The following is a 23,716-nucleotide window of genomic DNA, read 5'->3' as shown; positions in this document are numbered from 1 at the left end:
TCAAGTTGTTTTGATTCAAACATTTTAAATGGTAAATAAAATAGTATCTGAGAGGTGTAGTGCCACCACAGCAGGTACAGCAGAGAGTCGAGCAGGGTGGTGACCATGTGGGAGGTGGTCTCACTCTTGGAGACACCGCAAGGCACCATTGCTGCACTGGTTCTGTACCTGCTCCGAGTGTTCTTAGCAATGGCCTGGAAATCTGGTGGTGCTAGCCCCTGAGAGCTAATCCACAACCTCCACAAAAACGGAATCCTCAAGGCAAAGTATTTGAAGTAATGTTGGCCTCAGACTGTTCTCACTATGCAAAATGAAACCTTTATATGGATTCTTCATACTCTATGGGGTTCCAAGCAACAATTAGTACTTCACATATGCATGCATATGTACTAGAACTTCTGTTTGATCAGCTGCATGAAGGAGCTAAAGCTGTTGGAGCTGGAAGTGGGACCCTTAAACTGCATGTTTTGCATGTATGGTTGGGTCTAGTGGACAAGTCATAGGAATTGATTACATTAAAGGGCTACTAAACTATTCAGTAAATAATGTCGGAAAGGATGATCCAATGCTTTTGTTTCCAGGGAGACTGCAGCTGCTTGTGGGAGGTGGAAGATCGAGTATGCTGAAGAAGCCCCTTATGGTGCTATTCATGTAGGAGCCACAGAGCCAGCTGTGTCCCCAGGCACTAATAGACCAGTTAAAGCCTGCCAGAAGATTGATATTACAAGTAATCTGCAGGTGAAAATCAGATATCGGAGTAATGTGACAAGCTACGTGTTGGCAGTGTCAAAATGAAATCTCACAATGTTGTGATGTGAACAGAAAGGTGATTCAGTTATATAGGCGTATCCTTTTACAGATTATTTTCCATCGTAGTTTGCTGCAAGATGTTGAATATAATTCCCAGTGCTATACAGTTGTTGTTCAGTCACTCAGTTTTGTCCGACTCTTTGCAACCCCATGGACTGCAGCACACCAGGCTTCCCTGTCCTTCACAGTCTCCCAGAGTCTGCTCGAACTTACGTCCATTGAATCAGTGATGCCATCCAGCCATCTCATCTTCTGTCGTTCTCTTCTCCTTCTGCCTTCAATCTTTCCCAACATCAGGGTCTTTTCCAATGAGTTGGGTCTTCACACCAGGTGGCCAAAGTATTGGAGTTTCAGCTTCAGCAACACTCCTTCCAGTGCATATTCAGGATTGATTTGCTTTAGGATTAACTGGTTTTTTATCTCCGTGCAGTCCAAGGGACTCTCTCAAAAGTCTTCTCCAACACCACAGTTCAAAAACATCAATTCTTCAGTGCTCAGCCTTCTTTATAGTTCAGTTGCACATCCATACTTAACTACTTGAAAAACCATAGCTTTGACTATATGGACCTTTGTCGGTAAAGTGTTGTCTTTGCTTTTGAATATACTGTCTAGGTTTGTCATAGCTTTTCTTCCAAGGAGCAAGCATCTTTTGTTTTCATGGCTGCACTCACCATCCACAGTGATTTTGGAGCCCAAGAAAATAAAGTCTGTCACTGTTTCCATTACTGTATACTGTGCTCTACAGTAGGACCTTGTTGTTTGTCTGTTTTATATGTAGTAGTTTTTATCTGATGATCTCAAGCTCCTAATTTACCCTAATTTTTCCCTCCTCCCCCACTTTCCCATTTGGTAACCATGAGTTTGTTTTCTGTCTCTGTGTCTGTTTCTATTTTGTAAATAAGTTCATTTAAATAAATATAGTTTTAAATAAATGTTGTAAATCTACTGGTAATACTGAATGCAAACATAAGTAATTATTTTCTACAATCTCCAGAAGACTCAGGTAATTGTTGATACAAAATAATACGTTGAGGCTTTTGTAAGGTAACTTTTGAAATGAAAAATTAGTTTTTAAAAGAGGAGACATAAAATTTAAATATTAGTGTAATAGCAATATCTGGATCCAGATCTCAAGATTACATTAGAAAATAGAAAGAAGGGTAATGTAGGCTAAGCTTGAGAGAAGAAAAGAAAGCTTAGGCTTAATTCAAAAGAAGAGAGGAAATAGGAAGGAAGCTTTACAAAAAAGAATAGTGTTACATGAAAGAATTAAGACCAACTATATTGGTTATAACAATAAAAGTCCCTCATAAAGAACAAATAATCCCTTTCTTCTTGTGCATGACTCCCTTTAGAATGAAGGTTAATGCAACATAACCCTTTTAAGATTATAAATAAAATCTTTACATTATTCCTAATATGCAAATAAGGGGGTGGGAGTCCTATACAGAACTCCTACAGGACTGGGGAAGCAGACTATTTGGGGGCACAACAAAACCTTATGCTCACCAGGACCCAGGAGAAAGGAGCAGTGACCCCACAAGAGACTGAGCCAGTCTTGCCTGTGAGTGTCCAGGAGTCTCTGGTGGAGCACGAGTCAACAGTGGCCTGCTGTGGGGTCAGGGGCACTGACTAAATGGTTTGTGGAACCACGGCATGCTGGCATAAGTCCCTTTGAAGGAGGTCACCATTATGCTATTAGCCCAAACTACAGGGAGGGAACACAGCTCCACCCATCAGCAGAAAATTGGATTTAAGGTTTACTGACCATGGCCTTGCCCACCAGAAGAAGACCCAGATTTCCCCACCGCCAGTCCCTCCCACCATGAAGCTTCAACAAGCCTCTAATCCTCATCCATCAGAGGGAGACAGAGTGAAAACCACAATCACAGGAAGTGAACCAAACTGATTACATAGATCACAGCCTTGTCTAAATCAAAGGAACTATGAGCCATACCATGTAGGGCCACCCAAGATGGATGGGTCATGGTGGAGAGTTCTGACAAAACGTGGTCTACTGGAGAAGGGAATGGCAAACCACTTCAGCATTCTTGCCTTGAGAACTCTATGAACAGTGTGAAAAGGCAAAAAGATGTGACACTGAAAGATGAACTCCCCAGGTTGGTAGGTGCCCAATATGCTACTGGAGATCAATGGAGAAATGGGTCCAGAATGAATGAAGAGCCTGAACCAAAGCAGAAAGAACTCCCAGCTGTGGGTGTATCCTGTGGTGAAAGTAAAGTCTGATGCTGTAAAGGAAAATATTGCATAGGAACCTGGTATGTTAGGTCTATGAATCAAGGCAAATTGGAAGTGGTCAAACAGGAGATGGCAAGAGTGAACATTCACATTTTAGGAATCAGTGAACTAAAATGGACTGGAATGGACAAATTTAATTCAGCTGACCATTATATCTACTACTGTGGGCAAGAATCCCTTAGAAGAAATGGAGCAGCCATCATAGTCAGCAGAAGAGTCTGAAATGTAGTACTTGGATGCAATCTCAAAAACAGCAGAATGATCTCTATTCATTTCCAAAGAAACCATTCACTATCACAGTAATCCAGGTCTATGCCCCAACCAATAAAGCTGAAGAAGCTGAAGTTGAATGGTTCTATGAAGACCTACAAGACCTTCTAGAACTAACACCAATAAAAATATCCTTTTCATTTTAGGGGACTGGAATGCAAAAGTAGGAAATCAAGAGATACGTGGAGGGCCAGGCAAGTTTGGCTTTGGAGTACTAAATGAAGCAAGGCAAAGGCTAACAGAGTTTTACCAAGAGAATGCACTAGTTATAGCAAACATCCTCTTCCAACAACACAAAAGATGACTCTACACATGGACATCACCAGATGGTCCATACCAAAATCAGATAAAATATATTCTTTGCAGCTGAAGATGGAATCACTATACAGTCAACGAAAACAAGACCGGGAGCTGACTGTGGCTCAGATCATGAACTCCTTATTGCCACGTTTAGACTTAAATTCGGGGAAGGCAACGGCACCCCACTCCAGTACTCTTGTCTGGAAAATCCCGTGGATGGAGGAGCCTGGTAGGCTATAGTCCATGGGGTTGCTAAGAGTCGGACACGACTGAGCGACTTCACTTTCACTTTTCCCGTTCATGCACTGGAGAAGGAAATGGCAACCCACTCAAGTATTCTTGCCTGGAGAATCCCAGGGATGGCGGAGCCTGGTGGGCTGCCGTCTATGGGGTCACACAGAGTCGGACACGACTGAAGCGACTTAGCAGAAGCAGCAGCAGCAGACTTAAATTGAAGAAAGTAGGGAAAACCACTGCCCCATTCAGGTGTGACTTAAATCAAATTCCTTATGATTATACAGTGGAAGTGACAAATAGATTCAAGGGATTAGATCTGATAGAGTGCCTGAAGAACTATGGACAGAGGTTCATAACATGGTACAGGAGGTGGTGATCAAAACCATCCCCAAGAAAAAGAAATGCGAAAAGGCCAAATGATTGTCTGAGGAGACCTTACAAATATGTGAGAAGAGAAGAGAAGCAAAAGACAAAGGAGAAAAGAAAGATATGCCCATCTGAATGCAGTGTTCCAACAAATAGCAAGGAGATATAAGAAAGCCTTCCTAAGTGAACAATGCAAAGAAAATAGAGGAAAACAATAGAGTTGGAAAGAGAATTAGAGACACCAAGGGAACATTTCATGCAAAGATGGGCACAATAAAGTACAGAAACGGTATGGACCTAACAGAAACAGAAGATATTAAGAAGAGGTGGCAAAAATATACAGAAGAACTATACAAAAAAAATCTTAATGATCCAGATAACCACAATGGTGTGACCACTTACCTAGAGCCAGACATCCTGGAGTACAAAGTCAAGTGGGTCTTAGGAAGAATCAGTACGAGCAAGCTAGTGAATATGATGAAATTCCAGCTGAGCTATTTCAAATCCAAAAAGATGATGCTATGAAAGTGCTACACTCAATAAGCCAGCAAATTTGGAAAACTCCGCAGTGGCCACAGGACTGGAAAAGGTCAGTTTTCATCCCAATCCTAAAGAAGTGCAATGCCAAGGAATGTTCAAACTACCCCACAATTGCACTCATTTCACATGCTAGCAAAGTAATGCTGAAAATTCTCCAAGCTAGGCTTCAACAGTATGTGAACCAAGAACTCCCAGATGTTCGAGCTGAATTTAGAAAAGGCAGGAGAACCAGAGATCAAATTGCCAAAAACTTTTGGATCATAGGAAAAGCAAGAGAATCCCAGAAAAATATATACTTCTGCTTGACTACGCTAAAGCCTTTGCATGGGTCACAACAAACTGTGGAAAATTTTTCAAGAGATAGGAATACTATATCACCTTACCTGCCTCCTGTGAAACCTTTATGCAGGTCAAGAAGCAACAGTTAGAACTGGACATGAAACAACAGACTGGTTCCAAATCGGGAAAGGAGTACATCAAGGCTGTATATTGTCACCCTGCTTATTTAACTTATATGCAGAATAAGTTCAGTTCAGTTCAGTCGCTGAGTCTTGTCCGACTCTTTGTGACCCCATGAATTACAGCATGCAAGGCCTCCCTGTCCATCACCAACTCCCGGAGTCTACACAAACCCATGTCCATTGACTCAGTGATGCCATCCAACCATCTCATCCTCTGTCGTCCCCTTCTCCTCCTGCCCCCAATCCTACGCAGCATTAGGGTCTTTTCCAATGAGTCAACCCTTCGCATGAGGTGGCCAAAGTATTGGAGTTTCAGCTTCAACATCAGTCTTTCCAATGAACACCCAGGACTGATCTCCTTTAGGATGGACTGGTTGGACCTCCTTGCAGTCCAAAGGACTCTCAAGAGTCTTCTCCAACACCACAGTTCAAAAGCATCAATTCTGCGGCGCTCCACTTTCTTCACTGTCCAACTCTCACATCCATACATGACCACTGGAAAAACCATAGCCTTGACTAGATGGACTTTTGTTGGCAAAGTAATGTCTCTGCTTTTAAATATGGTATCTAGATTGGCCATAACCTTCCTTCCAAGGAGTAAGCATTTCTTAATTTCATGGCTGCAATCACCATCAGCACAACATGAGAAATGCTGGGCTGGATGAAGCACAAGCTGGAATCAAGATTGCTGGGAGAAATATCAATAACCTCAGATATGCAGATGACACCACCCTTGTGGCAGAAAGTGAAGAAGAACCAAAGAGCCTCTTGATTAAATTGAAAGAGGAGAGTGAAAAAACTGGCTTAAAACTCAACATTCAAAAAATGAAGATCATAGCATCATGTCACATCATTTCATGGCAAATAGACGGGGAAACAATGAAAACAGTGATAGACTTTATTTTCTTGGGCTCCAAAATCACTGTAGATGGTGACTGCAGCCATGAAATTAAAAGATGCTTGCTCCTTGGAAGAAAAGCTATGACCAACCTAGACAGCATATTAAAAAGCAGAAATATTACATTGCCATCAAATATTCATATAGTCAAAGCTGTGGTTTTTCCAGTAATGTGTGGATGTGAGAGTTGGACCATAATTATGGCTGAGTGCTGAAGAATTGATGTTTTTGAACTGTTGTGTTGGCTAAGACTTGAGAGAGTCCCTTGGACAGCAAAGAGATCAAACCAATCAATCCTAAAGGAAATCCTTCCTGAATATTGATTGGAAGGACTGATGCTGAAGCTGAAACTCTGATTCTTTGGCCACCTGATTCAAAGACCTGACTGATTAGTAAAGACCCTGATGCTGGGAAAGATTGAAGACAGGAGAAGGGGATGACAGAGGATGAGATGCTTGGATGGCATCACTGACTCAATGGACATGATTTTGAGCGAGCTCCGGGAGATGGTGATGGACAGGGAAGCCTGTCATGCTGCAGTCCACGGGGTCGCAAAAAGTCGGACACAGCTGAGCAAGTGAACAACAACAGTCCTAAACCAAATTTAAAGACAGAAGAAATCATCTGTCATGCTTTAAATACAGAGCTGGGAATGAAATAGGTTCTCCTGACATCCTATCATTCTTCTGTTTACTTGGCGGCTTGGGCATCCTTCCTTTTGTTTCAGTAAATGTCACGGTGTTATCCTATACCCATTTTTATATCATGTAGGTTGTTAAGATACCTGTGGCCAACTGCATAACAGCAGTGACTTACCCATATTTCCAGTCAGTAGTACTCTTGCACATGAATCAGTGAACAGCGATGTCAGAGAAATGGCAGCATGTTTTGTGAAAGGTAGAATATCTTTCAGTAGTCTTCCCTGTATAAAATATGGTAATAAATTATATGAACATGAGTATTGGAGTTGAGTTTATAGATAATTTATCCCAACAGCTATCTACTAATTATAACATGATTTCTCTTCTTTGTAATAAAAATAATTTGAAACTATCTATAGGGACTTATTTCCTTGAAACTAAATATTAGTAAAAGTGGGGTCAACTGTTAATGATAACCATCTAGACTCTCATTACTGCAGGTCACCTCTATACTTGTAGGCTGTTTTCTGTCGCTTCCAATAACCCTCTTCATGCAGTTCCTCAACCCCTTTCCAGTGACATATTCTTCTTTTAAATAAACATGATTTTCAGATTTAAGTGTTTCTCACTTACTTTAAGCCAGAATATTGTATTTGTTCTTTCAGAAATATCTATTTTTGAATATTGGTACGAGACAGATTGCAAGAGATTCAAATTTGACAGATTGTTTTTCAGTGCTTAGTGTAAGTCATCACTGACTTTCATACACATTTCTGTACTTACTTGGAGAATAAGTCAAAACATAGGAAGAAAAGTTTTGAATCTGCTACTTGTTTCCTGAGATTTAGTTGAATATAGTATTTTCTCCTCCTATTGTTCTCACACTTTTATTATTTACCTATTGGGGGTTGAGGGGGAAACGTCACTGCTCCAATAACTGGATTGTCTCAGGGAAAATTATTGTTTACAGCATTTCATAGCATTTTCAAACCAAGAGTTTCTCACTAATAAGTTAGAATCAACTGATCAAGTTGGAGGTTTTATACAGCAGACAGTATGCTGTTCTGTTCTGTTGTCGACCTTCACTATCTGCCATACAAAACTTGCTGTTTTCTGGGTTGCCCTCTGGAAATGAATCTTATAAGTGATGCCACCTTCCTTGCTGTTCACCATCATCAGTCTGCTCAAGATCCTTACTTCTGTCATTTCTGTCCACCTAATTCAAACCCCCTGCCCTACTTTCCACCCCCAAATCATTTAAAATCTTTCAGTAAATGAAAGTTGTCCCTTCATTGTAAAGTGTTTAGGACCATCATATAATGTAAAAACTTCTTCCAGTAGTTTGGAAAGCTAAAATTTCATGGCTATTCCACATTTCAGTGTTCTTACAGTTTTTAATGATGTATTCATCATTAATACTATCATGTTATTTAAATCTTAGTTTTCTGAATGCTATTTTAAGCCAACTTTTTCACTCTCCTCTTTCACTTTCATCAAGAGGCTCTTTAGTTCTTCTTCACTTTCTGCCACAAGGGTGGTGTGTCTGCACATCTGAAGTTACTGATATTTCTCCTAGAAATCTTGATTCCAGCTTGTGCTTCATCCAGCCTGGAATTTCTTATGTTGTATTCTGCATATAAGTTAAATAAGCAGGGTGACAATATACAGCCTTGATGTACTCCTTTCCCGATTTGGAACCAGTCTGTTGTTCCATGTCCAGTTCTGCTATTCCTCACATCCATACATATTTCTCAGGAGGCAGGTAAGGTGGCCTGGTATTCCCATCTCTTTAAGAATTTTCCACAGTTTATTGTGATCCACACAGTCAAAGGCTTTGCATAGTCAATAAAGCAGAAATAGATGTTTTTCTGGAACTCTCTTGCTTTTTCAATGATCCAACAGATGTTGGCAATTTGATCTCTGGTTCCTCTGCCTTTTCTAAAACCAGCTTGAACATCTGGAATTTCATAGTTCATGTACTGTTGAAACCTGGCTTGGAGAATTTTGAGCATTACTTTGCTAGTGTGAGTTGAGTGCAATTGTGCAGTAGTTTGAGGATTCTTTGGCAGTGCCTTTCTTTGGGATTGGAATGAAAACTGACCTTTAACAGACCTGTGGCCACTGCTGAGTTTTCCAAATTTACTGGCATATTGAGTGTAGTACTTTCACAGCATCATCTTTTCAGATTTGAAACAGCTCAACTGGAATTCCATCGCCTCCACTAGCTTTATTCATAGTGATGCTTCCTAAGGCCCGCTTGACTTCACATTCCAGGATGTCTGGCTCTAGGTGAATGATCACACCATCGTGATTATCTGGGTCGTGAAGATCTTTTTTGTATAGTTCTTCTGTGTATTCTTGCCATCTCTTCTTAATATCTCCTGCTTCTGTTAGGCCTATACCATTCCTGTCCTTTATTGTGCCCATCTTTGCATGAAATGTTCCCTTGGTATCTCTAATGTTCTTGAAGAGATCTCTAGTCTTTCCCATTCTGTTGTTTTCCTCTATTTCTTTGCATTGATCTCTGAGGAAGGCTTTCTTATCTCTCCTTGCTATTCTTTGGAACTCTGCATTCAAATGGGTATATCTTTCCTATTCTCCTTTGCCTTTCACGTCTTTTCTTTTCTCAGCTATTTGTAAGGCCTCCTCAGACAACCATTTTGCCTTTTTGCATTTCTTTTTATTGGGGATGGTCTTGATCATTGCCTCCTGTACAATGTCACGAGCCTCCGTCCATAGTTCATCAGGCACTCTGTCTATCAGATCTAATCCCCTGAATCTATTTCTCACTTCCACTGTATAATCATAAAGGATTTGATTTAGATCATACCTGAATGGTCTAGTGGTTTTCCCTACTTTCTTCAATATAAGTCTGAATTTGGCAATAAGGAATTCATGATCTGAGCCACAGTCAGCTCCTGGTCTTTTTTTTGCTGACTGTATAGAGCTTTTCCATCTTTGGCTGCAAAGAATATATTCTATCTGATTTCGGTATTGACCATCTGGTGATGTCCATGTGTAGAGTCGTCTCTTGTGTTGTTGGAAGAGGGTGTTTGCTATGACCAGTGCGTTCTCTTGGCAAAACTCTATTAGCCTTTGGCCTGCTTCATTTTATACTCCAAGGCCAAATTGCCTGTTACTCCAGGTATCTCTTGACTTCCTACTTTAGCATTCCAATCCCCTATAATGAAAAGGACATCTTTTTTGGGTGTTAGTTCTAGAAGGTCTGTAGGTCTTCATAGAACCATTCAACTTCAGCTTCTTCAGCATTACTGGTCAGGGAATAGACTTGGATTACTGTGTTAGTGAATGGTTTGCCTTGGAAACGAACAGATACCATTCTGTCGGCTTTTGAGATTGCATCCAAGGACTGCATTTTGGACTCTTTTTTTGACTATGATGTCAAGTCCATTTCTTCTAAGGGATTCTTGCCCACAGTAGTAGATACAATGGTCATCTGAGTTAAATTCCCCCATTCTAGTCCATTTTAGTTCACTGATTCCTAAAATATCAATGTTCACTCTTACTATCTCCTGTTTGAACACATCCAATTTGCCTTGATTCATAGACCTAACATTCCAGGTTCCCATGCAGTATTGCTCTTTACAGCATCAGACTTTACTTCCATCACCAGTCACATCTCCAATTGGGTGTTGTTTTTGCTTTGGCTCCATCTCTTCATTCTTTCTGGAGTTATTTCTCCACTGATCTCCAGTAGCATATTGGGCACCTACAAGCCTGGGAAGTTCATCTTTCAGTGTCCTATCTTTTTGCCTTTTCATACTGTTCATGTCACCCTGCTTATTTAACTTATATGCAGAGTACATCATGAGAAACGCTGGGCTGGAAGAAACACAAGCTGGAACCAAGATTGCTGGGAGAAATATCAATAACCTCAGATATGCAGATGACCCCACCCTTATTGCAGAAAGTGAAGAAGAACTAAAGAGCCTCTTGATGAAAGTGAAAGAGGAGAGTGAAAAAGTTGGCTTAAAGCTCAACGTTCAGAAAACTAAGATCATGGTATCTGGTCCCATCACTTCATGGGAAATAGATGGGGAAACAGTGGAAACAGTGTCAGACTTAATTTTTTTGGGCTCCAAGATCACTGCTGATGGTGATTGCAGCCATGAAATTAAAAGACACTTACTCCTTGGAAGGAAGGTTACGGCCAACCTAGATAGCATATTTAAAAGCAGAGACATTACTTTGCCAACAAAAGTCTGTCTAGTCAAGGCTATGGTTTTTCCAGTGGTCATGTATGGATGTGAGAGTTGGACGGTGAAGAAAGCTGAGCGCCGAAGAATTGATGCTTTTGAACTGTGGTGTTGGAGAAGACTCTTGAGAGTCCCTTGGACTGCAAGGAGATCCAATCAATCCATCCAAAAAGAGATCAATCCTGGGTGTTCATTGGAAGGTCTGATGTTGAAGCTGAAACTCCAATACTTTGGCCACCTCACGCGAAGGGTTGACTCATTGGAAAAGACCCTAATGCTGGGTAGGATTGGGGCGGGGAGGAGAAGGGGATGACAGAGGATGAGATGGTTGGATGGCATCACCGACTCGATGGACATGGGTTTGTGTAGACTCCGGGAGTTGGTGATGGACAGAGAGGCCTGGCGTGCTGCAGTTCATGGGGTCGCAAAGAGTCGGACACGACTGAGCGACTGAACTGAACTGATGGGGTTCTCAAGGAAAGAATACTGAAGTGGTTTGCTATTCCCTTCTCCAGTGGACCATGTTTTGTCAAAACTCTCCACCCTGACTCGTCCATCTTGGGTGGCCCTACACAACATGGCTCATAGTTTCACTGAGTTAGACAGGCTGTGGTCCATGTGATCAGTTTGATTAGTTTTCTGTGATTGTGGTTTTCATTCTGTCCGCCCTCTGTGGGATAGGGATAAGAGGCTTATAGAAGCTTCCTGACGGGAGAGACTGACTGTGGGGGAAACTAAGTCTTGTTCTGATGGGCGGGGCCATGCTCAGTAAATCTTTAATCTGATTTCCTGTTGACGGGTGGGCTGTGTTCCTTCCCTGTTGTTTGACCTGAGGCCAAACTATGGTGGAAATAATGAAGATAATGGTGACCTCCTTCAAAAGGTCCTATGCAGGCACTGCTGCACTCAGTGCCCCCAACTGGGCAACAGGCTACCACTGACCCAGGCCTCCAATGGAGACTCCTGGGCACTCATGGGCAAGTCTGGGTCAGTCTCTAGTGGAATCACTGCTCCTTTCTCCTGGTCTTGGTGCACACAAGGTTTTGTTTGTGCCCTCCAAGCGTCTGTTTCCCCAGTCCTGTGTAAGATCTGGCAGCTCTATGGTGGGGTTAATGGCGACCTCTTCCAAGAGGGCTTATGCCATACCCAGGTCGACTGTACCCAAAGCCTCTACCCCTGCAGCAGTCCACTGCTGTCTCCACAGGAAACACTCAAACACAGTTCTGATTCAGTCTCTGTGGGGTCTCTGAGCCCTGGTGTGCACAAGGTCTGTTTGAGCCCTCCAAGCATCTCTGGCGGGTAAGGTGTTCAATTCTAAATGTGATTTCACCCCTCCTACAATCTTGCTGGGGCTTCTCCTATGCCTTTGGACATGGGATATCTTTTTTTGGTTGGATCCAGCATTCTCCTGTTGATGGTTGTTCAGCAGTTAGTTGTAATTTTGGAGTTCTCACAGAAGATGAGCTCATGTCCTTCTACTCTGCCATCTTCATGACTTCATCTCTATCACTTCATGGCAAGTCGATGGGGAAGCAATGGAAACAGTGACAGGCTTTATTTTTTTTTGGCTCCAAAATCACAGCAGATGGTGACTACAGCTGTGAAATTTAAAAATGCTTGCTGATTAGAAGAAAAGCTATGACCAACCTAGACAGCATATTAAAAAGCAGAGACATTACTTTGCCAACAAAGGTCCATCTAGTCAAGGCTATGGTTTTTCCAGTAGTCATGTATGGATATGAGAGTTGGACTATAAAGAAAGCTGAGCACCAAAGAATTGATGCTTTTGAACTGTGATGTTGGAGAAGACTCTTGAGAGTCCCTTGGACTGCAAGGAGGTCCAACCAGTCCATCTTAAAGGAGATCAGTCCTGAATATTCATTGGAAGGACTGATGCTGAAGCTGAAACTCCAGTCCTTTGGCCACCTGATGCGAAGAGCTGACTCATTGGAAAAGACCCTGATGCTGGGAAAGATTGAAGGCAGGAGAAGGGGATGACAGAGGATGAGATGGTTGGATGGCATCATTGACCTGATGGACATGAGTTTGAGTAAACTCTGGGAGTTTTTGATGGACAAGGAGGCCTGGTGTGCTGCAGTCCGTGGGATTACAAAGAGTTGGACATGACTGAGTGACTGAACTGATTATTTAAATATCCAGTGAAATATATAGTGGAATGTATTCATAGATCATTGTAAAGAAAGACTGGAAATACAGTAGTTGTCTTAGCAGTTTTGATGATTTGATCTTTTGAGTTACAAAACTGACCTAAATTTTTGAGTAGTATTTTCAGTGAAGAGACTGCAAAACCAGCCATTTGGCTAGAAGATTGAACAGTAATAAAATTAGATGCTATATAGAACCTTAGGGGGCTAAGGTTTATTCAATAATCCTTTTTATCTTTCCCGTTCTTTGCTGTTCCAGGCAAATGACAGGCCCTGACCTCCATAGTCCACAAGCGGAGATGTCCGTCCTCGTGTGCAGTGACAAGGATAGGTGGTGGTTGAGTATCTGTTACACTGGTGCCTCCAGGATGTTTTTTGCCCACTGGCTGTTGCTCTCTCACAGCAACATCCGTTTGCTCACCTGTTGGAAAATTAGTGAGTTACCAGTGTTTGTTGTACTTGGCATTTCAAATTTTATAGAATATAAAAGAGGAAGCAAGTAGGAAAATAGAAAAAAAAAACAAAACAACTCACATTCTTTTCCCTAGAATTTTTTTAATTTTTTTTTTTTTAATCTTAGAGAACTTCAGTCAGGGCAGAGAAAAAAAAAAAGCCTTTAACAAATGGAATCCTGTATCACTGGAAAAAATTAAAAGAGCTCATTTTTGGATCTATTACAAAAGCCTCTGCATTGTACATGGTAGTTAAAACTAGATATACATCCAGTATGGGTCCTACATAGTCAAAAAAGGGTTATGAATCTAGTATAAGCTTCAGGACAGTGGGCTGGAGACTAAGAAGCTCAGTAGTACTTTGGATTTTTAAAATCTAAAGTTAATAGTTATAAAGGTATCATAATAATGTAAACGCTGCTTCTTAGATTACTGAATCCTATAGCACCTCAGCATTTAATCACAAAAAAGAATATACATTAGTTGTTAAGTATTCTATGAGCTTCCCTGGTGGCTCAGAGGGTAAAGCGTCTGCCCTCAATATGGGAGACATGGGTTCGATCCCTGGGTGGGGAAGATCCGCTGGAGAAGGACATGGCAACCCCACCCCTAAACTCCCTATGGCAAAGAAGCTAAGAAAGGGAGGAGATTGCATACTAACCTTTAACCTCACTCTCGTGTATGCTCTGTTTGCTTCCCTGAATTCGGGGAGAAAAAGAGAATGTTTATGATATTGTAAGGAAATGCAATACACTGAATGAATAGATTTTTTTCATAGTTAAATTTATATCTCCAAGCATTAATTTTAAAGTTATTTTACAATTAGTTCTTTGAAAAGATGCATTGCAGTGATTTTCATGTTTATAAATAGGGTATTTATAACACAGTCTTTTCCTAGCGTCTCCAGTGTAGCATAATGAGAGTAATTAAATACCTAGAGCTTGCTATGTTCTTGGTGTATAATGTCTCTAATTCCATTAGCAAGCATACCAGTTAGGTTCTACTCTTCCCTTTGTATTGCTGAAGAAATGGAAACTCAGAGGCTAAGTGACATCTCTAAAGCTAATCAGGTAATAAATGGAGTGCTTGGATTTAAGTACAAGTCTGTTTGACACATCCTTACAAGCTGATTATTTCCACTATGCTAGTACTTTTAAAATAATTTATGCAGGGAAAACTTTCCTTCAAACAAAATCTTAAGTAGAAATAAAAATGTGTAAAAAAGATACAAAATATGGAACCAAAAACACAGTTTGAAAACCATTTCATTACATTGTGTTGTAACATAATCACATGCTGTCTCTTTCCTCTGTGAAATGTATATAATACTTTTTAGCAAAAGAGATAGTCTAAAATTATTATTTAATGAACATAAAAATAGCCTATGTCATTTATTTTATTAATGATTATTTGCAGATAGGAAAGTCTTGAAAAATAGGGGAAAAAAGATAAAAACAGTTTAGACATTGCTTTTTAGGGAAAACAAAAAAGATTTTACCTACTACATGCAACAAATTATTGAGCCAACATTGGCGATAACAGGAAAGCACACTCTCCTTTTCTCTTGCTTACCTTGCTACTCTGTGGACCCTTGCTAGAATCACATTGGGATGAAGAACATATGGAATCCTGACTTGATCTCCTATAAGGAGAGGGAGGAATCCCAAGGAGGAAAAGTTAAGATACTCTTTCGTACTCAGAAGGTGCTCTCCTCTGTTTTAATTTCAGCTGGTTACTTTTTTTCAGCATCTCTGGATTTTAGTGTGGATACTGCTCAGGTGTAGGAAATAAAAATCTGTTCTTTCCCACTGTTAAGGCTAGATTTAGTCCCAGAGGCTCTGACACTGAAATGGTGGGGAGTGAGGTGGCTGTGAGGAGGCCTGGAAAACCTAGTAACTTCTGTTCTATAGTTTCCAGTTCTGCTAGAATGGGCTGCAAACTGGCTTAGTGTTCTGGTGCAGATATATACAGATGAGGTCCTCAAAATATTCTCAGAATGAGAACGTTTCAAGTCAAGGAGTAGGGAAGGTGTTATATTCTGGCTCACTTCTGTATGATGAGATAGTACAGAAGCCTTTGATTTCTCTCCAGAGATGTGTTTTTCATTACCTATTGAAATCAGAGCTCTCGAGAAAATATAAATAGGAAAAACACCTTTTCTTAAACTTAAAAAAAAAAATCCCCTGCTCTCTTGGAAATGGATGACGATTGCTCAGTTATAGCAGATGTCATATGAAACCTGCTTCCATATGATCTTTCATATTTGCCCTATAAATCTTTTTTTTTTTCTGCTTTACATCAGTGCTCATAGAGTTGTATTTTAGCTGCAAGTGGGGTCAAGTGAGCATTTTTCCTCTCTGCTGTGGGACTGAAATGGTAAGGGGAAACTGAATAACCACACAGCAAATTAGATCCCCCTGGAGCCATCCATCTACAAAAACAGTAATAGGGAAGAAAGCTGAAGCCAAGAATGTCAGTCCAAATATATCTTCCCTCAGTTGTGTGTGTGTGTGTGCTCAGTCATTCAGTTGTGTCTGACTCTTTGTGACCCCATGGACCGTAGCCCACCAGGTTTCTCTTGTCCATGGAATTTTTCAAGCAAGAATACTAGAGTGGGTTGCCATCTTCCTCCTCCAGGGGATCTTCTGGACCCAGGGATCGAACCCGCATCTCCTGCGTCTCTTGCATTGTCAAGTGGATTCTTTACCACTAGTGCCACCTGGGAAGACCCTTCCCTCAATTGTACCTTCCTAAATGCTGGGATGAGGAGAACTCTTTTTATATCATCCACTTAAGTCCCAGACAATATTTCTTGATCAGTAAGTGCTGAGTTACCTTACACATTCAGGATTACGAAAGAGAAATAGTATGTCATTAATTCTAAAGCGTTTAGGGTCCAAGTCAGGGTCTGCAGTGAAGCAATCTTCTGGTCTATACCTAGGAATAAGCATACATTCATAAGATAAAAATTTACAAATAAGGTAACGTACATTATTATATATTCCATGCAGAGATAATCAACTCCTGAAATGTTGATTATCATTGAATATGGAGAGAAAACCCAAAAGTATAGCATTTGAACTCTTCCTTAATAAAGATCTGTATAACAACATGATCTTTTAGTGTTTAGAAATCTTTTAATTCAATGAGTTTGTCTATTAGTTCAGAGAGTGAGCTTATACAACCTCCTGGAAGTTTCACACAGTTTAAAGAATAGATTTCTACTCTTTGAATAAGTGCAGTGAGAAATTAGAATAAAATGTAGTTACTACCCTCAAAGTGAAAGTGAAGTCACTCAGTCATGTCCGACTCTTAGTGACCCCATGGACTGCAGCCTACCAGGCTCCTCCGTCCATGGGATTCTGCAGGCAAGAATACTGGAGTGGGTTGCCATTTCCTTCTCCAGGGGATCTTCCTGACCCAGGGATCGAACCCGGGTCTCCTGCATTGAAGGCAGACGCTTTAACCTCTGAGCCACCAGCGCCTTATAATTAACTGGAACAGGAAAGCAGGTAATTCAGTAATCACACTATTCTTCCTGCTCCAATCTCCAACTGACTCAGATTCCCAAGAACACCTTCCTAGGTAGTTTCATGGAAGTAGAAGGATGGTCCCCCACTGTCTGCCCTGGCACTTCATAGTAGGCTTTTAAAGCCATGTTTGATATTCCTTATAGGAATTAGATGTTGTAACAAACTGTTCTTTTTCCTTTATGAAAATTACCTCTGCTAATTTGGATGGATAAGTGATGAAGGACCTGCTGGGGAGTGAACCAAGCTCAAAGGAGGAGCGTGCAAATTTGATGACTTGTTGAGCTCCAACATTTTACATATTTCTGCTCTGCAAGTGAACTGCATAGTAAAGTGGATTATTCATTAGCACTAACAATTTCTAGTTTGCACCCAAAAAAGCATGGGACTTGGAACAGAAAAAGGAGGACAATTTCTCCTGACTGGTGAAGGGCTCTTAGACAAAGTTTGAGGTAGAGGTAGAGATGGCCATCCTTAACTTTAGAATCTTTAAACTGGACCTAAATTACTTTGGACAGTTAAATTATATGTTTTGCAAAATAATCCAGTGATTATAAATCAATTGTTTTAATATAATTATCTTTTTGTGGGAAGAAGACACTGTATGACCGATTGTAGTCAGTTATTCTTTGGGTGCTGGATTTGCATGCTCCCTTGGCAAACCGCATAGCGCTTCAAGAATAGATTCAAGAAGAATCTCCACCTTTGAATTGGGAATATTCTCAGGGGAGCTGCCATCTCTTTTAAGCTGTGGCAGTAGATTATGGTCTTTGCATTTTTAGTCTAGTAGATGCTTTCCCAAAATAGTGAGTCACACATAAGCTGACACAGTGTGAAAACTGTATTAATAAGAAGATGAGGAATTGTGTGGTATTATTATTTTGGAATAAAGTGACACGTATACAGTCTGTGAGAAAAGCCTAAGGGCAAGGATTGGAGGAAAGGAACTGAAGGATGATAGCAATTCTAGGGGCAGGGCCCAGCAGACCCTGAGCTGAAGTAAAGAGGAGGGGTTTGCAGAAACAGCTACTTCAGCTTAAGGGACAAAGAAAAGCATACCCAGAGTCCCAAAAAGAAAGGAATATTTCCTCCCAAAACTTGGCTAAAAGTAAAAACTCTGACATAGACTGAAAAGGGGCATAGAGTCCAGGTAGAGCAACTTTACTTTCACTTTTCACTTTCATGCATTGGAGAGGGAAATGGCAACCCACTCCAGTGTTCTTGCTTGGAGAATCCCAGGGACGGCGGAGCCTGGTGGGCTGCCATCTATGGGGTCACACAGAGTTGGACACGACTGAAGCGACTTAGCAGCAGCAGCAGACATACGCAAGTACTGTAGCTAAGAGAGGCAGAGATTTCTTTTGCTTTTTCTTCTTCTTTTCCCTTGTCTTCTCTGACTCTCTTCTCCTTTATACCCCTTTCCTTCCCCAAAATGCTTAAATAGAATTGATTTTATTTTTAATTCATTGTTAAGGTTCTTGGCCATCTTATACCTCAAAGTACAACTTTAGAAACTCTCTTGATATAGGGTGACACATGGCCCTTGCTTAGAGCCCAATTACACAACTGAGGAAAGGTTATTATTTTTAACACATCCGTAACAAATAATACAATATTACATTATATCCCTTACAACCAATGGTAAGCATATTTAGAACTGGATTGCAAGGGGAGGGTAAATTTTGTGAAACAGAGCAAATCTAGTTGGTTGAGATGTAGAATTGAATATGTCATGCCCTTGTTAGTACTGACCTGTAGTATTGGGTGGAGCTCTTTTCCATAAGAGCTTATGGAAAAACCCAAAAGAACTTTTTGACCACTCCAGTAAACTGGATGTGTTGGAGTGGTGAATGAGAAGGAAAACCCATCTTAATTACCTCTCACCATTTGACGCTGGTGTCACTGGGAATACCAGACAAGATGGGGGAGGGTAGATTGGGAAGAAATCTTGGGCATGTGGGACTTTACAGGTCTTGTTAGTCATCCATATGGTAATTGCCAGTAGACAATTGGATATATGTGCTTGAAACTCTTAGATTATTATTTAAAATTACTACATATTTTAAATATTTGTTAAAGTTATGTATTTGGACAAGAGTGTACATGGAAAGCATATACTAACTTTAGTACATATTTTAGTACATACTCTATGTACATAAAGTACATACTCTAGTACATACTCAAGAAGAGTAAATGTAAAAGCACTTGGGAATACAAATAATTAAGGTTTACTTTATTCATATCATTCTGGGATTTAGACACTTAGTACATACCCTGCTTATAAAGATAGCCTCCAGGAAAGACACCTTGAGAAAATTATCATCACTTTTACGTGTTGCTTTTTTTTTTTTAAGTAATGAATGTTACTTTGACTCTTCTGCAGTGCAGCTTTTTATGGAAATAAGTATAGTATTTAAGGAAACAATGCAACTCACACTTCTTTGACAGTTGATGTTACAAAATTCCATAAGATGATCACACCATTTAAGGTTCCAGCAGCTATCAAATTATATCCTTCTATTTGTAATAGATCGATGCAGTTCACTTCTATACTAACAGCAGGATTCTGAAGAGGGAAAGAAACAGACCCAGTGACCATCATGAACACAGTATCTAAGCACAGTAAAAGCACAATGTGTATATTTTGTTGTTCTCTCATTAACTTAAACCAAAAAATGTATATATTTAAATCCTAAAGCATGAAATTTAGTAAAATCTAAATTATTTTGGCATAAACTATTTTAATTTGTAGAATTTAATAAAACAAGAAAAAATATACTCTGCATCTATTGTCTTCTTCCTTCAGCCTAAACTATCAACCATTAAATTGCCTTCCCATCTTTCTCTTGTTTTCAGACTTCTTGAAAGAATATCCTATATTAGCTCTTCTAACTTACTGACCTTCCTTTCACCCATGGCCTAGCTTCTGCTCCATGCCACTCTATGAAAGCTTTTTCTAAATATCACTAGGGACTTTCTTTTGCCAGTGCTATTTGATATGTTTCCGTTGTCTTGCCTCAAGTATTTTTTGGTACCTACTATGTTAGGTTCTAGTTAAACAGAATGTCAGTAAACCCAGAGAAATTTTTAATACAATTCAAGCATTCAGATAAACTGTTCAGATAACTGTTAATTCAGATAAACTGTTAATTACATACAATTTTTTTTTTGAGAGTTTATGTTTTATTTGACAGACATACTAAGGACTTTAAGCCCAGGAGATAGCATCTTAAGTAATCCTGGGAAAACTGCTCCAAGGAGGTGAAGAGGAAGCTAGGATATATAGGAATTATCCAACAAAGGACACAAAAGATTACTGTTAATAAAAGGAAACTCAACTTAAGGAATTTAACAGTTTTCTATGTATGAGAAGATGCAAGAGTCTGGGCTCTCATCATTCCTTTGATATGCCCCTCAGCTATCTGGGGCCAGTATCCTGTTTTCACATCCTGAGTTTCCTCAGGGCTCACCATCAGAAGTGGCGGCAGTCTGATGGCTGCTAGATGGTAAGTATTCTTTGTTTCCTTCCTGAGTTCCCTCAGGACTTACCAGCTCACCATCAGAGTCGGCTACAATCACTGATGACTATGATATCTTTTTTTACTGATATGGCAGACAATATTTTATTTCTCAGTTCTTCATCTTGGTCCAAAATTTGAGCAATACCTGGGAGACATTTCATGACCAATTTTTGTCCCATGGTGCTGGGACGTTCTTCTTATATCTGACAAAAATTTTTGTTGATATGCCACTTTGGATGTTAATTTCTGGATTAGGTTCAGTTGATAATTAAAGATTCTCTGGATCCTCTGTCTTACTAGTCCATTATGATCCAGGAAATGTTTTCACCTTATTGTGTCTTTCTGTACCTAGAATCACACTATTAGAATTATTTTATGAGTCATAAATGTTATCTATTTCCTCAAAATGTTTAGCCATCATTAGTTTTGTCACAGGGCCTAGTTATACACTGGATACAGTAAGAGACAACAACCTTATAAAATAGACAGGATATAAGTAATACAGTGAGTAATATTAACAAAGTCATAGGGCAGCATGGAGACACAAAACACATTTGGAAATGAAGAACAAATTAAAACAATGATTACATCTTTGTTTACAAAGCTATACTTTATCAACTTGTTGTAAGTTATAGCATAAGAGGAAACCTCTTTTGGAAAACAAAGATTAAAACTAGTATATTTTCCAAAAAGTCATGAAGTTATAAACCATGTTTATCAGTTCATCTGGTCCCATAAAGTTAATTCCTGTTGATCTGGATGAAGTCATCAGATTTTCCATTAGAGTTTTGTTTTGAGAGTTCTGGGGAAAGATAGCATGTCTTTCAGTTTATCAGTCATTTTTTGTTGTTTATTTGCTAAGTCATGTCTGACTCTTTGTGACCCCATGGCCTGCAACACACCAGGCTCATTTGTCCTCTACTATCTCTCAGAGTTTACTCAGATTCATACTATCTAACCATCTCATCCTCTACTGCCCCCTTCTCCTTTTGCCTTCAATCTTTCCCAGCATCAGGGTCTTTTCCAGCGATTCGGCTCTGCACGTCAGATGGCCAAAGTATTAGATCTTCTGCTTCAGCAACAGTCCTTCCAATGACTATTCAGGGTTGATTTCCTTTCAGATCAACTGATTTGATCTTGCAGTCTAAGGGACTCGCAAGAGTCTTCTCCAGCACCACTATTCAAAAGCATCAGTTCTTCAGTGCTCAGCTTTCTTTATGGTCCAGTTCTCACATCTGTACATGACTACTGGAAAAACTATAGCTTTGACTATACAGATGCCCTAAAACAATAAAACAGTGGTGGCAGGAGACCCACATCCTTCCCAGTGAGCTCGGTAAGTTAATGACCCCTAGGACAGGATACATAGTAGGTGCTCATTAAAAATACGTGCAGTGACATACAAAAGTCTCAAAAACCTACTAAAGAATATTTAAGTATACACTGTGTGATTCAACTTACATAGAATTTTAGAAGAAGGAAAAACAAATCTAAAAAAAATGAGAACAGTAGTTGTCTTGAGTGAGGGGCAAGTATTGATTGGCAGGGATATGAAAGTGTGTTTTATCTTGATGGGGTTTGGATTGTATTTTGTATATATTCCTATTCAAATTCATTGAATGACACACTTAAATTCTGTGCATTTTATTATTTGTAAATTTTACTAAAAAAAAAATGTAAATAGTAAATTCTAGTTAAAGATACATATATTGAAGTATTTGGGGATGATATGTACTGATATTGTCATCTTACTTTGAAATACATTTTAAAAACAAGGTGGATTGAAGGGTGAATAGGGGATGAATATGTAACTACATATACAGTGAAGCAAATATTGTAAAATAATTGTAAAGAGTCAATTTTAAGTGGAGGGTTTTATAGGTGCTCATTTTATAAAGCTGCCAATTGTTCTATATTTGTGAAATTTTTCAGAATGAAATGTTGAGAAAGAAAAACCTATGAACCATATGCTCTTCAGAAAAGAGATTTTATATATAATTACAAAGACTTTTTACACCCCTGGAAGTCCACCCATGGACAGAGAAGTCAAGGATCCTAAATTAGGGAGTTAAGGACCCTGGTCCTGTAACTCTAAGGATCTATTACTAAGGACTTGTCAGGAGATACTTGTTTTTATCTGTGTGTGGAAAACAATATTGGTTTCTTTCAATCTACTTACAATTTTGAAAATCAGAGAATATCCTGTAACAAAAATAGTCTGATGATACATTTTCCTTATTTAGATTTTTAAAACAATATTTAGGACAGCAAGACAAAATTAACCAGATATTAATAAGTGATATCACTAGAGAAATATAAGAAGCTTAAAAAATAAAAGCTGAAAACAAAAAGTTGAAATTTTATTAACTGATGTTGGAAAATCTAGTTAAAATCATATAATGTAAACGTGATGAAATAATAATTAGCCAGAAAACGTGAACAACAATTTTGTGACCTCTTGATATGATCCCAAACTTACTCTTCTTGTCAAAATCTAGGAGATGTTAAAACAGCCTAGCTATTTTTAGATAGATGAAAACATGAAATGCTAATGGACTCCCTGAGTGGAGCTGAAAGAATAATTGTGATTATTTCCAAGAGTAGTTTGTAATACGGAGAAGGCAATGGCAACCCACTCCTGTCCTCTTGCCTGGAAAATCCCATGGACCGAGGAGCCTGGTAGGCTGCAGTCCATGGGGTCGCTAAGAGTCGGACACAACTAAGCAACTTCACTTTCACTTTTCACTTTCATGCCTTGGAGAAGGAAATGGCAACCCACTCCAGTACTCTTGCCTGGAGAATCCCAGGGACGGGGGAGCCTGGTGGGCGGCCGTCTATGGGGTTGCACAGAGTCGGACACGACTGAAGCGACTTAGCAGCAGCAGCAGCAGCAGCAGCAGTTTGTAATAAACTGTTGAAACCTCATCTACACCAAGCTGCTCAGAAATTAACATTGCCATGGCAAAAATGACCATACACAAAGTGAAAACACAAATAAGAAAATGGGAAAAAATATTTGAAACTTCTCTCACAGAGGACTGATATTCCT

The 23,716-nt window shown here is 39.7% G+C and overlaps 1 protein-coding gene and 1 pseudogene across 28 annotated transcripts in view; one reads left to right on the top strand and one right to left on the bottom strand.

Annotated features, from left to right (window-relative positions):
- Nucleotides 1-23,716, bottom strand: part of WDR64 (WD repeat domain 64) — a 118,077-nt gene that overhangs the window by 21,862 nt on the left and 72,499 nt on the right. For 17 of the 28 annotated variants that reach the window (XM_081492886.1, XM_081492884.1, XM_081492889.1 and 14 more), the window contains 6 exons: nucleotides 19,582-19,712; nucleotides 16,452-16,553; nucleotides 15,189-15,258; nucleotides 14,278-14,314; nucleotides 13,443-13,585; nucleotides 6,958-7,063 (listed from right to left, as the gene is read on the bottom strand). In XM_081492886.1, coding sequence (XP_081349012.1) covers nucleotides 6,958-7,063; nucleotides 13,443-13,585; nucleotides 14,278-14,314; nucleotides 15,189-15,258; nucleotides 16,452-16,553; nucleotides 19,582-19,712 — 589 coding nt within the window. Of the gene's footprint in view, nucleotides 1-6,957; nucleotides 7,064-13,442; nucleotides 13,586-14,277; nucleotides 14,315-15,166; nucleotides 15,259-16,451; nucleotides 16,554-19,581; nucleotides 19,713-22,819; nucleotides 22,831-23,716 lie in introns of all 28 variants that reach the window. The other 11 variants (XM_081492888.1, XM_081492893.1, XM_081492898.1 and 8 more) reach the window with 2 other exon arrangements.
- Nucleotides 82-13,501, top strand: LOC145507089 (protein-L-isoaspartate(D-aspartate) O-methyltransferase-like; annotated as a pseudogene).

This window comes from Giraffa tippelskirchi, chromosome 5 (genome assembly GCF_054371585.1).
Source record: "Giraffa tippelskirchi isolate mGirTip1 chromosome 5, T2T-mGirTip1v1.2.pri, whole genome shotgun sequence".
Lineage (NCBI taxonomy): Eukaryota > Metazoa > Chordata > Mammalia > Artiodactyla > Giraffidae > Giraffa > Giraffa tippelskirchi.
The sequence above is the reverse complement of the archived record's forward strand: the minus strand, read 5'-3'. Positions and strand labels throughout refer to the sequence as shown.